The sequence below is a fragment of the Equus quagga genome, chromosome 2, assembly GCF_021613505.1.
Source record: "Equus quagga isolate Etosha38 chromosome 2, UCLA_HA_Equagga_1.0, whole genome shotgun sequence".
NCBI classification, from domain to species: Eukaryota; Metazoa; Chordata; class Mammalia; order Perissodactyla; family Equidae; genus Equus; species Equus quagga.
In genome coordinates this window covers 169,913,654-169,928,404 of record NC_060268.1, presented here as the reverse complement: position 1 = coordinate 169,928,404, position 14,751 = coordinate 169,913,654, and the positions used below count along the sequence as shown (strand labels likewise).

At 35.8% G+C, this 14,751-nt stretch overlaps 1 protein-coding gene across 1 annotated transcript in view; it reads left to right on the top strand.

Annotated features, from left to right (window-relative positions):
• The window catches only part of SHTN1 (shootin 1), a 97,253-nt gene that overhangs the window by 25,636 nt on the left and 56,866 nt on the right, over window positions 1-14,751 (top strand). Inside the window, exons 4-6 of the mRNA XM_046652145.1 lie at window positions 5,603-5,697; window positions 11,250-11,418; window positions 13,250-13,347. Of these exons, the coding sequence (XP_046508101.1) occupies window positions 5,603-5,697; window positions 11,250-11,418; window positions 13,250-13,347 (362 nt within the window). The remainder of the gene's footprint in view (window positions 1-5,602; window positions 5,698-11,249; window positions 11,419-13,249; window positions 13,348-14,751) is intronic.

The window sequence follows — 14,751 nt, the reverse complement described above, 5'->3', positions numbered from 1 at the left end:
GTAACTACACAACAAAACATGTTATTCTCATTGAAGATAAAACAGCCATAAAAATGCAGCATTGTAGTTAAATTTCAATAACTAGTTTCTTTTTGGCATCTAGCTGTAACAAAGAAAATCTAAGGGGAGTATTGTTGATATTATGTATTTTTGGAGGCCAAAATGCTATGATAGAAATATCTCTTATTTGTAAATGTATGAATTGCATTTGTGTAGGACTTTTCTCCTCCTCCAATGCAGGATTAATAGAATGTTCTTACACTTGTGCTGACACCAGGTCACATCTGAAAGAGTTATACCATTGACATTGTTACCAATTAATGTGCTTGAATTAATTATTGATAATGGATTGCGTGCTGTGTGCAGTGGAATTAGTTCAAGTTTTTATGGTTGGACTTAGCATTAAGTGTTTTGGTCCAGGTAGGTAGTAGGTATTTTGCTTCTTGTGTTATGCAAAAATGGAAGCAAGTTCTCCCCAAATCTACCCATCTTTAGAGCAAAATTTAAACTCTGCTTTCATCTACCATTTCTCTTTTCTCTTTTTTTGTCTCTTCCTTTGATAGTTTTAAAAATTTACATTTTTCCTTATGAGCAACTCAAAGCGTGAAAGAATCGGTTGAAATGTTAGTACAACAATCTTTATTGTTGTATTCATTTAATTTTTTCTTTACTAAGTCTGCTTAATTAATTTAAAGTTTGGATGGCAGGAAAACAAAGTGCTAACTTGACTCAGGCTCAAAGGAACAGAAAAGGGGGACTAAGAAAACTTAAAGTATTTGTTAAAAAATTGTATCTGAGATAAATGGTTCACAACTTTTGAACAGTGGGTGGAATTTAAGATTTGGAAGGGAATGAGGCAGTATCTTATCACCAATGAAAAGCACCACTTGATGTGAATCCATGTAGCCCTGAGCAATTTCTACATTAGTAAAACGGGGATAAATGACCCCACCTTTTCGGCTGTTTGAAGATTTAATGAAATAATCCATGTCAAAGGTGCTGAATTCGGTGCCAGGCATTATAGTAAGTGCTCAATAAATGTTAGTTGCTGCCACCACCATCCCATTTACTACACTATCCAGTGCTTGCCTGCTGTTCAGTGTTAAAAGTTCTTATCATTTACCTTCAGTGAATTAGTTTCCAGGCACCAGTCTCTGCGTTTGGACAGCTCTAAGGGAAAGTTTCTTTTGGTGCTCAATTGAAATCTGCCTCCCTGTAATGTTTCCCTACTGGGCCTAGTTCTCAAAGTGTAGGAAGAGCAGCTGACTGAGGCTCAGGACAAGCTTTGTTAGGCCAGAGGGCTCCACTCTCCCTAGCTTAGCATGCTTTTCCTGGATGGTTTTTGTCCATATTTCCATGCCATTCTTGGCCCTCTGCCAGCTCCTCTGAGCCTTTTTCCTAGTTTCTACACAAAGAACACCAGTGCATAGCAAAGCCACGTTCCCTAGAAAGGCAGAATCCTCTGAAAGTAGAAGTAAAGAAAGTCTTTTCATGTCCTTCAGGCCACACCATTAGATCCTTTGCTCTGGTTTAGGGCACTCCTATTTTCCTGCATACCTGCCAGCTTTCGTGGCTGTTTTCTTACTACTTGAAAACCTTTCTAAGTAATCTGATGTTGCAAAAGAACTTATGGTGTGTTCATCACGAGACATCCTGCATCTAAATATAGCTGAGAGTTGGCTGCATGGAGAGGAGTTTTGCTCAGGAAGCAATATCGTTTGTGGTGTCACCTTTAGATATGATGAATTAGAAAGGAACATAGAAAATTGGAGTCCCCTAGAAATAGATTTGGCTGGGCTTTACCAGTTAGAACTCTGTAATTTGGCATATGTTACTTAACTTCTCTGGGACTCAGTGTTCTCAAATATAAATTTGCTGTAATAATACCTACCCCCTAGGATAATTGTGAGGATTTATGCAAGAACACATGGAAAAGGTTTAGCACAAGCCTGGACACATAGTTAGCTCAATAAATGGTGATGGTGGTTGTTTCCTAGCAATTTTGTACTACAGAGAGCATCCTTGTAAAAGGGTGTTCACAGATGAACTTAGATCTGATCTGTTTTTCCAGTCAGGCAGGCAGACACAAACATGAGTACCTACTTTGTACATAGCATTGTGCTAGGTAAAAGAGAGTCAGACATTAATAAAACAAAATCCCTGTTCTAATGCTCACAGTTAGTAGAAGACAAAAACAAGTGGAAAAATCCCCAGTTACCCTACAGGTGATGTATTCTATGATGGCAAATATGTAAGAGCATTTTGGGCTCATAGAAGAGGAGAGACAAACTTTGCTAATTCAACTAGACTGATAGAAGCAATGATTGATGTACTTTTAGGTTATACTTCTGAGTTCTCAGAGTCACTAAAAAAACTTTTATTTTGCATAATTTCAAGCTTATATAAAAAGGAGAAAATGGTATAATGAACCCTCATGTACTCATCATACAACTTCAACAACTGTCAATTCATGGCCAATCTTCTTTCATCTCTACATCCATACACCTACTCTCACTGACCTCAGATTATTTTGAAACTATTTCCAGTCATCATATCATTTTATTTGTAAATATTTCAGTATGTGTTTCTAAAATACTAGGATTCTTTTTTTATGTTTAACGTAACTGCAGTAACAGGGTCACTTTATTTAAAGTTCACTTTTTTCTTTTTTAAACCTTCATGTCATCCAAATTATAGATGTTTGAGGTGTAATGGTCACAGATTGTGGATATTATGAGACAAACTCCAATTCAGGACCTTAAGGCAAATTGTTAAATGAAAAGCTAAAAGTTTTAAAAACATTTATCCTTTGAAAGGTACAAATAAATTTATTTATTAAAAAAATTGCTATTTAATGTCATGTGACCTGACTTTTGGTTTAGGAAATGGGGTTTTATCTTTTTAAAGATATAAATGCCCTTTGAAATATCTTCTTCCCTTTTGAACCTAAGAAGTTGGTAAGTAGGTTTCTATCCTACCAATTTAGCATTGGGATAACTTTTTAAACTAAAAATTAAAGCACAATTTTAAATTTCTACTGTTCCCTCTTAGAGGAAGGAATAACAGCCCTACCTGGTGGAGTATACCGTATCAGAATTGGAGAAAATGTGGGCTAGTGCTCCCTAGCTAAGCTAATTTATCAAGTTAAATCACAGGGCAGCTTTTTACAAAATGTTTAGAAAATAAGTGTTTCTTTCTGTTTTTTTTTCTTTTTGCTAGGCCTAAACCTTACTACTGTGGAATGATTTTTCTTACTCTTCCATGAGCAAGAATGTTATTGAATAAAAAGTCACATTCCTGTGAAAAATGCAGAGTGTTTATGTTTTTGTTATGATTGTGGAAATACCAGATTGTGGCAGAAGATGTCAAGTAGTTAAGGCTAAAAATTCAAAGTAATATTTGATGTTGTAAAAATTGTATAGGTTTCTTTTCTCTTTCCTTCACATTTTTGAAGAACCTACCTTGTAAACATAGTGATAAAATGCAAGGAATATTAGGATTTTAAGGAAATAATAGAGCCTATTATTTAAACTACAATATAAAAGGCAATTATATTGATGAAGAGCTACACGGGCTTTGTGTGTGTGAATAAACTTGGCCTGTGTTCAGCTTCTATTTGTTCTTCTGGCATAAACACATATTGTGTGTGATTCCAGTTTAATGGGGACCCGTTTGTATGCCAAGCAGCTGCATTTTAGGACCTATTGCGTGATTTCATAGCTCTCTGAAAATTGGTTCTATTCAGAACAAGAGATAGAAGAGGAGAAGGGGGGGGGGGGTGGGGGGGGGAGAGCTTCAACACACAATCATTTCTTTTCAATTGGAGCCAGAAAGGTTGATGACAACATGACCATTGTGTTATAATGATAAGACCACTAAGGCATCTGTACCTCTCATCAAGGCTCTCACACAACAGCAGATACAATTTAATTCACTGCTCTGTCAGCAGTGCTGATACCATTATGCCGTCTGTCTCCACAGTTATAATCACTGTCCTCTGAGAAATGCAGTTGAAATGATCTTGAGCAGTCAAAGAAACTCTCAATTAAGGCTGCCACTTCCAATGTGTCAGATTGTGTCTTCTGCACTTGGTACAATTTTCACCTCCAATCCTGTTTATTTACAATGTCTACCAGTAATTACGCTTAACGTGTCATTTAGTGAGGGGGGCCCCTGCCAAGCCGATTGTTGGGTGCTGCTGTACCATTGAGTGGGAGTTTCTCGAAGTCAATGCCATCAGCAGCTTTTAGGCCCTGATGGGATGCAGTAGTAATGTTGATAATGCAAGTATCGTGCTCATCAAGTCATAATTAGATGCCACTCAAATGTGCCACTTGTAATAACAGTGTTGATTCCTGTTTTTCTCGGTGACTGCAACTACTAATTAGTTAAGTGGTTTCTGGTTGGCCTGCATTTGCTGCAGATGATTATTACCCCTGAAAAAATGTCAAGGTTAGAGATGTTTCTGGCCATTTAGTGCTGCTTTATGAATTTGAATATTAACATAATAAGAACTTTGGACAGACTTAGGAAGTAATACATTTTTGTATTTAATTTGGAGAGAAATTTTTTCCCCTGAGTTTAATCATAATTGCAGGTTAATTAAGCTTAAATGAAGCAAAAGTAATCTCTCTTTGTGTTATGTGAGCCCAGTGCTTTTTGCCTAACTTTGTTGGGTTTCACATTTGGGTGTCCTTAATTTTTCTTTTTTAAGCCAAACAAATGCCAATAAGTATACATGTCTACAGTTAAGACTGAAATTCTGAGAATTTTCTTTTAACTAGAAATATGGTGAAAGGAATTGGCGTTTTTCTTACTTGATCTTCAAAGTATAATTCAAGTTCTAAATTACTTTGTACCTTTAAATCTCAATTTATATAAACCAACTACCAAAAAAAAAATCACAAAATTACTATTTTTCAGGCATTGGTAAAATATCAAGTAAAATTTTATTTTTCTTCTAATCTTCCTGACAGTCTGTCATGCAAGCAGCAGTTTGTTAGCATCTACTTTCATCATTGTATAGTACATAAATCTTGGTGCTATACTTTTCTGCCCTGGAATTTATTAAATAACAGTAACCACTTAGTTACTTATTAATAAAAATTTTGTCACTACTATTGTAATACTTACCTTAGCTAAGCTGCCACATTGTTATTCCAGTTATGAGATCAACTTAAGATTTAAGAAAAAATTCCAATTAGCTAATTTTCCTTATTAGATCCATATGTTTTATTCTGCTAAGAAAAGGAAATCGTGTTTGCCACATTTTATTTATGAGAAGTTCTTTTGTTTAGATTAGTAGACATGTCTATGGTTATGTACACAACTACATAGAAAGCAGACACTTAAAAAAATTCTAAATAACTTTCTTAAAATGTGTGTAATAGCAATAAAGCTTCTTAATTATATGTTTTTTCTTTCTACATTCATATTAGTTAAGATTTATCAGGGCAGCATCTTAAACACTTTTTTTCCATAATAGCTAACGGCCTGGCTAGCTGAAGAATTGAAGTATTCTTAATCATGGGACAAGATGTGTGGGCTTCTGGAATAGCTGACTAATCTTTGAATGCTGAGACTCTTTTTCCTTCATTCCTAGTTTCTCACATGGTTATAGAGGAAGTTAATTTTATGCAGAACCATCTTGAAATAGAGAAGACTTGTCGAGAAAGTGCTGAAGCTTTGGCAACAAAGGTGAGACAATTCAAATAAAGGAATTATTTCAACTTGCTTTTCTAAACAGTGTTTTCTATCCTGTTTTGCTTTTCTAGTTTTCTAATCAGTTTTCTACTCCTGTGATGAGGAAGGGGTTGTAAGGTCTCAGAATCCTGGAATATGATTATGTAAATGTCCATCTTCATGCAAAGGTTATTTTGATTGTACATGGAGCATTTGAATGTGTATTCGAGCATTTGAGCTTTTGGCCTGTAAAAAAATGGTCCCAGAGTAGTCTGTTGAACTGGACGTTCCAAATGTCTATCTATTTGGTTAAAATTCTAACCAAGTTTAAAACTAACCTGATGTGACATGAAAGAGCAGTGAGTGTTTCATGTTTGAATCACATGAAAAAGTCATCCTCAAGCCTCACGTTTCAGGTGATTATTTGTGAAAGCAAAGTGAGGGATACTAAGGGTGACCTCCAGTGCTCTGCTGATTGCTTCTAGCTGATGAATCTACCAAGAGTGTAATTTTCTATGTTCTATCTCATCAGAAGTACATTATTATTAAAGAATGTTTTTATCTCTGTCTTATGTATTTTGGATTGGGTAAAATGCATCTGAACCACTTCATCCGAAAATGGATTACAGCGATTTCAACCAAATTTCATTAGTAATTCCAGTGTGTTTCTTTCCCCTCTCCCCCTTCACCTACTCCAGAGTATTTCTTTGGATGTTCTGAAATTCTACAGATCAATCAATTTATCTATATATCTATCTATTTAATTTGTCTGCATTAGCAGTGTGCTTGCTGGAGGTATTTGCTTAATTGTTTGCATAACAACACTACATTAGAATTCATAAAATATGCAGTCAGAACCTAACTCAGAATATAACTATGTGTGTATAACTTCTCTTCTGTTATTTGTCTGAAGAATACATAGCAATACAGGCCATTGCTTTAAAAACAACGATAACATGAGTGCTCTCACATAATTTCTGCTCTGCTACACTTCGCTGAAGTTCACTGGTTTATAACACTGTGTGAATTCTCTCTTCATTTCCTTTATTTCTTCTTTATAACAAGTAAGAAAAAAATATATATGGAACATACTAGCTGCTCTGAACCTCATAAAGGCTAAGGATGGTCTCTGTAGTTTTTTTTTTTTTTGTTAACAGTTATTCCTGTTGCTGTGGTACATCCTGACTACCTCTCAGGACTGCCAGAGGTTACGGAAAGCAATGGTTTGGGAGGCAGTATATACAGGTTTTAGTCCTGGTTATGTCATTTTGGGCATATGTGACTTTGGGCAAGTTAGTTCTGTTTCCTGGACTGCCATTGTCTCATCTTAAACGATAGGATAGACTAGAGTTAGAACTGGAGTGAGAATGGGGTGGACTTTTCCTTTTTCATGATTCACTTTAATCAGTGGTTCATATATGGCCTCCTTTAAAAAAAAAAACTATTTCATCCCTCCCCACACACACTTATTTAATGGGTGACTTTGTAGTCACCTCTCTGAGCTACAATGTCTTTTCCTAAATCTCAGAGTTGACCAGGGTTGATCTTTTAAGAATACCCCAGACTCACTGACTCTAGGAGTGTGGCCCAGGCATGTATATGTTGAAAGAGCTGCCAAGTGACTGTTACAGCCATCCCTGGGTATGAACCAGTTTGTTATTATTCTCTAAGGTCATTTTTTTTTTTTTTCAATCTTTTTTTCTTTTTGAGGACGATTAGCCCTGAGCTAACATCTGCTGCCAATCCTCCTCTTTTTGCTGAGGAAGACTGGCCCTGAGCTAACATCCGTGCTCATCTTCCTCAGCTTTATATGTGGGATGCCTGCCGCAGCATGGTTTGCCAAGCGGTGCCATGTCTGCACCCAGGATCCGAACCAGCGAACCCCGGGCCAGGGCCACTGAAGCAGAATGTACGCACTTAACTGCTGCGCCACCGGGCTGGCCCTCCAAGGTCATTTTTACAATTTAGTCTTGACAGTAGGATCCTTAACTTATACAGTTAGTTGTCTATTCTTTAAGAAGCCTTTTTGAAAATGGACATTTGGTTTGTTTTTGAGGATACAATTTGAATTCATGGGGCTTGGAATAAAAAACAAACCAAAAAACCTATTCAAACAAACACAGTAGATGTGTTCATTGGATGTGGAAGATACTGTAGTTTGGAATACAAAGTTTGGAGGCTTCGTTATAAATGATAATCGTACGTCCTGATTTAGGTATCAGCTGTCATCTTTTAAAGTAGGCTACATTTTCTAAGCAGCAAACTTTGTGATTTAATTCTTATTTTTCTAAATCTTCTAAATCTTTCCTAAATCTGCTCTCAAATTAATGACAATGGAATGTTTAATTCTTATGATGTAATTTGACTGCATAATTTTCTTAAAAGCCAGTGTAGATATTTTGCTAAAATGTGTAAGTTAAACTGATAAATATAGACCAATTATTTAAATTGTGTGGTCCAAGTCTGTTTAACTTGCTTATTTTGCATCTTCAAGTATTCATTAAACTGTGCCTAGTAGAAGAGCTATTTAAATTTGAGTATAGTAGAAGATTCTGTCACTGTAGGGTTATGAAAGATTTATTTTTGCCTTGTGACCTAGAGGGTTCCAAAAAACAAATAGCATGCCATTAACCTTATAACTTGAATATTAATTGCAATGGGATTCCTTAGCCAAGGTTTGTGAATGCAGAGTTCTCAGAAACGTTCAGTTACTATGGTCGTAAGATCTCATGTACATAAATCTTATATTTCTTCTTTCAAAATATGAAAATGGTATCTCAGAGAAGACTTGAAATTTTCTGTCTCCCTTTTTTTCTGAGTTTGTAACTTTGTTAAATAGAGTAGTTGCGTCACACCCAGACAGTGGGTCTGGTGGCCAGTTTGATGGAGATGTTAAACTCTTTTGAGGGAGAACTGTTAACTGTCAGCTTATTAAGTATTATTGTGATAGTGGCTGAGAAGGGATATATTAAGCACCAGTGGCAAAAATTAGTATTTTCTTTTTCTCATGAGTGTCTTGGAGGAAGAAAAAAGTGCATAGACTAATACCTTGGTTGAAGAAAACTAGCTAATAAATGGTTTCCAAAGGAAAATTAAACACACAAACTAAACCTCTTTTGTTAGTAGCTAACTTACTGAACTTTTACTATATGTCAGTCATTATGCTAAACACTTTTATATAACATCTCATTTAATCTTCGTAAACCTTTTATATGTAATGTCTCATTTGATCTTCATATTATGGGATAGAGACTATTTTTATCCTTAGTTTGCTAATGAGAAAACTGCTGCACTGAAAGGTTAGGTTAGTTCTTGAGGCAGAGACAGAATTTGATTGCAGAGCTGAGTTCTTAACTCTGCTACACTGATTTTATAGAAATGTGTACCAAAGCATTGCATTACTCTTATGTCAGTGATTCTTAGCATTGATGTCCGTTAGATTCACCTGGAAAGCTCTGAAAAAGTACTATGCAGTGCCCCACTATCAGAGATTTTGATCTGGCAAGGCTCTGTCCATTGGGATTTTTAAAAGCTCTCTAGAGAGTCTAATGTGCAGAGTTGGAAACTATTAATTTAAATATTTAGAGGCAGAATTACAAATGAAGTCTTGAGTTTTTTCACTTTTTTCTTAAATTATTTTCTTCTCACATTCTGAAAAGATGGCATCATTTGAGAATTGAAGGGTCCTTGAGCTTCTAGTGCCATACTGTAGCATTCATGTTTCAAAGAACCCACAACAGTGTTTACTTAAATTTTCCATCTTAAGGAAGAGGGGTTGGGAAATCATGGGCCTCATATCTTATCCCTGACCCTCTAATGTAGTATAGGAGTTAGAATCTGGAGCTGTGGGCTGGAGACAGGGAATAAAGGACTGTGATTCCCTGCCTAGAGCTTGCCAGGCTTCCCAGGAAGAATCCATGGAAGGGTTCATGGCCATTTCTGAGAGATTCTTCCTGATTGCCCCAGAGAGGTCAGGGAACCCTCTTGTGCTCCAGACCATGCTACTTGGGATATATTTAGATTCCATGTTATTGGGGTAAGAATCAGATCTCCCAGATTGAAATGGGTTGAGCTTTCCTTGAGAGAAGCCCTGAAGAGTCCCGGTTATGATCACAGATGAAGGACCAAAGCCAGACAGATACCGAACTAAACATCTTATTCTGGTGTAAAGTTTGCAGTAGGGAAGGGCAGGTGGATTTACCATGAATTATATTTCCATTTGTATTTATTTCCAATGTCAATTATTAAATTCATAACTTGTCATAATGGCCGATGGCCCTTAGTAAAGGTTATGTGTTTGCATTTCTCTATCTTACCTTTTATCCTAGAGAAATCAATCTGCTAAATACTTTCACATACTGAATTAAGGGAAGACCTTTTGCTTTTTAGTCTTGAGAAGGGAAAACATAAGCAAAACCATATCTTCCTTCTGTGGACTTTGGACCAAGTTTAGTCTTCGTGTGTGCTTTGTACTAACATTTATATGCACATAAACACATGAGCTAAGAAGGTAATGGTAGTTGATAACTGTAACTAAAAACCAACTCATTTCTGCATCAGAGAATAACAAATACATTAATGAATTGTGATTCCTTTTCCTCTGCTAAGAATTAGAACTCTTCTTATAGAGTAATAGAAACATAACTTGAACTTTCTTCTGTTGTGCGTTATTAGAACTCTGTGTACAGTTAGTGGAAACACATCTTGAGCTAGCTTCAAGAAAAGAAAAAAAAGTAGAAATTTGTTAAGAGAAGGCTATTGGAGAATCCCATAGAATCTGTGAGCTGGAAGCATTTCAGGAATGGACTCAAACCCTGTGGTAAACCCTATCTCCATTGCTTTTCTCTGCCTCTCTCTACTGTCAGCTCCATTTTGGCTTTGCTACAGGCTACTTTCCTCTATCCCTCAATTCAGTAGTGGAATGTGGTTGCCAACAGCTTCTCTACATCCAGACACAGGGAAAGAAACTCATCTCTTTGTTCCAGCCTCCAAATTTCTAGAGAAGGGATTCGATTGAGCAAGCTTGGGTCATGTGCCTAATCCCTAGACTAATTAGCTGAGGCCAAAGGAATAGGGTATGCTTAGGAGGAACATGGCTTGTTCCCATAGAAATTACGTGGAACAATGAGGAAGAGTGACAGTGTCCAGAAGAGAGGGAATGCTGGGCAAGCAAACATTTAAAAGGTGCTTACAGCATAGCATCCAAAAAAGTATTTGCTTGAAATGAAGTACCTTAATTAAGACTATTAATGACTGTGAATAAGTTGAAACTTGATTTAATCTATGCTGATGTTTTATCTTAATCCTTCTTAATTTCTTATCAGTTGTAAATAGCATTTTCACATGCTGCTGGCTGTAATCCAGGCATCAGGCCTTACTTGAAGTTGTAAGTTTAATATTAACAAGTGTAAATAAAACCTTATTTAATGACTCTTCTAATTGTTATTTCTTGCTGTGAGTGTTGATGAATATGTAAGACAAAAATGCACTTAATTTGTCTATTGTTTAAAAATCCAAGATACTCATTTGACTGCTGTTAAAATAACCATTGTTGTATTTTGCCTTAGCTAAATAAAGAAAATAAAACATTGAAAAGAATCAGCATGTTATATATGGCCAAGCTGGGACCAGGTGTAATAACTGAAGAGATAAATATTGATGATGAAGATTCAACTACAGAGCCAGACGGTGCTGCTGAGACTTGTGTCTCGGTACAGTGTCAGAAGCAAGTCAAAGGTAGGACTCCTGGCTTAATTAGGGAGCATATTTTTGTCTCCTATTAGCATAATGCTTCTCAATCCTGGTTGCAGATTGGAATCACATGAGAACTTTAAAAATACTGATGCCTGAGTCCTACCTTGAAAAAATTCTCATAAATTGTCCTAGGGAATAGCCTGGTTGAGAGTCATGATAGGGTATAACATTTGTGCTTTATGATTTATTTTCTTGTTTTGGATTAGGCACTTTGGAAAGTATTGTCTTGACAGAAACAGCCAGTTAGTGTATAAACTTCTTAAGAATGTGGACTTAAGTTTTAAGATATTTTTGTTAAGTGAAGGAAAGAATGAATAAAAATATATTTAGTTAACACCTTCTGTTAGTCTAGTTCTCTAGAATCTCTGGAAGATTCCTCTCCAAATTGCTTAGTCTCTGCCCTCAAAGAACTTCCTGTCTGATTCAGGCAGTGAGCTATAAGCAAGATGCAGTATTAAACAACTCTGTTGGTCAGCAAGTAGTGCTGTAAGGCAAGATCACATGATCCATCTATTAAAAACACATTAATTTATTCATAAAACTATATATACATTATTAAAGATTAGAAAAGCAGTTTTTGTCTCAAATAACTATTGGGGCATTTTGGCTTATCACACATGTCAAAAGCAATACTGATTAGTTTGTTTGGTAGATAAAACTTCAGTTGGAAGTATAAAGAAAGTCTAAAGAAAAAAGTATAAGGAAAGTCATCTTTACCTGATTCTCCACTCCCTAAGACAAAATAATATTTCTCTACATATTATGTAATATGTTATAATTATTATAATTATGTAAATTATAATACTATTAAACTTATTATTCCCCCAAACTGGGAAGGAAGGGAAGTTTGAAGGATTTCCTTGTTTTCATAATTCTCCCTTCTTTTAGGTCTCGAACGGTATGATTTCTTGTTCCATAGCCAGCCAGTGGAGAAAGTGATTTTGAAATAAGTCTCTGAGAACTCTTTCAAGTTGGGTTCGTGTAAAAGTTTGATTTAGTTTATAAATAACCATATATCAGGTTTCTTATTCTTGGAGAAGGGTAAGAATTAAAAACTAAGTTAAAAACTAGGTGGCAAAATCGTAGGCCGGGCCCTGAGTTTAAGTACCTCTGCTAATCCGTGTGTATTTTTTTAACATTTGAGTGGTAGAAGTAACTTAAGTGTAACACAGAAGCTTTTGCACTTGGTTGCTAATATTTTCATTAAATCCCAGAAGTAAGAAATATGAAGTAAATTAAGAAACAAAACACCCACAACTCTGGAGAGAAAACTACTAGAATTTTTCAAATAGATTATATTTTGAGTCAGTTCAAATAATGTTTAATGGCTATAAATTGACAGCAAGTCAGGATGTTTCTCTTCAAATCAAAATCTCCAAATTATTAACTGCCCAATTGTTTGTGTATATTGTATCGTGATAAGAGCCCATGGCCATTATAAAATAAGAAAGAAATTAGTACAAAGCCTTAACTTGTTTTGATGAAAAGGTAAAAAATTTTACTTCTAAAATGTAAATAGTTTTCTAGAATGTGGGTTTGATAGAATGCAAAGAAAACATGATCTGGTACATTTAACATAGTGAGATTGCCTGATATGAAATAATTGATAACCGTGGCTATGTAGGGGGACATAGAGGTGAGATTTCCATTGTCCTTTGCTTCTTCATTTTCCTTTTAAATGTTAAATAACCTTGCCTATAAGCTGCATGTGCACTAGCATTTTCAGTTCTTTTGACAAGATTGATTTCTTCTTTTAAAAGTAAGTGTTTTTGTATTGGGTTTTTTCCCCCTTATTTTTTCTTTAAAAATGCAGAACTTCGAGATCAAATTGTATCTGTTCAGGAGGAAAAGAAGATATTAGCCATTGAACTGGAAAACCTCAAGAGCAAACTCGTAGAAGTAATTGAAGAAGTATGTATCTTAGGCCTGAGAGGCAAGACCTCTAGTGGTTTCAAGGTGTTTGGGCACTGGCTAAGTTAAAAACTTGCTGTTGGAAGCTAATTTCTGATGTGAGAACTATGTACCAATTTTAATCTTCTCTTCTCCCCATTATTTCAGATACACAATAAGGTATAGATAATGCGCTCATGAACATTCATATACTCACTACCTAGCTTAATAAATGAAACACTAAAATAGCATTGACGTGTTCCCTTTTGTCCCTCATATTTCACTATGTGAAGCAAATTTGTAAGAATGATATGTGCAGTTTGAGTCATACCCTTTATTGCTGCTGGTGAAGAGGATTTTTTCTTCTCCAGTGGATGGCTGGCTCAGTTGAGAAAGACTATCCCCCCGTGTACCTCCAACACCGGCACATATGATAGATGGTAGAATGGTTCAAGTGGGTATTTGGAGAATCTTTCTCTTTTTCCTTTTGAATTATCTTTCAGAGCAGGAGTACATAAATTGTCTTTCTTTACATGAGGCTTCAAGGATCTGCCTTTGCAATCTCCATTTAACTTGTGTCAATGGTTCTCAGATTCTGTAGCCCAGAGCATCCCAACCCAAGTGCTGTAGCACCTTGATATCCCTCAGATGGCTTACAAGTATGCCAAGGTATTGATCCCTTCAGTGAGCTGCCTCATCCAGTTACCTCAGTTCCCAGGCACATATTAGTATTTTCTGAAGGGACATAATGTGAAAAAGGTTGGAAAGCAGTGTTCACCAACCTCCTGGCCCCAGTTGCTTCTACTTATTGTAGCAAAACATCATAATGAATGGGAAGAAGAAGATGATATTTTGGAAATGGCATTCCTGTTGGAAAGTGTATACCAGTTACTAATTTAAACCAAAAACAAAAATATAGTTTACACTAAAAGAAATCAGTTCATAGACTATTTGGAAGTGCTGATGGATTCAGAGTCCTTTTGAGGACCATTATCTTAATTTGTTTCTTGAGTGTAACCACAGGAGAGAGATAAGAAACATATTTTGATGCACTCTATTCCTCAGTTATGATTATTTATTGATGATTCTCTCCCCTCCCATTTAGAGGTGTCATTGGAAGATTTCAGAAGCTATTTTTATTATGACTACTTCAGACATCTGAAAAGTGTAAAAAACAAAATAATGAACATCTGTATGCCTGCTATCTAACTGAATACGTAAAACATTAACATAGTGTTGAAAACCCTGTGTCTGTCTCCCTAATTGCTTTTTCCTTAATGCCTGCCCTGTTTCCCCAAACAAACCACAAAAGCTTTGTTTTCGTCATTCCAATGCATGTATTTATGTTTTTACTACAGTACATAGTATTCTGAGCATTTTTAAACTATGTAAACGTACATACTTTTTTTATTCAACGTAATGCAT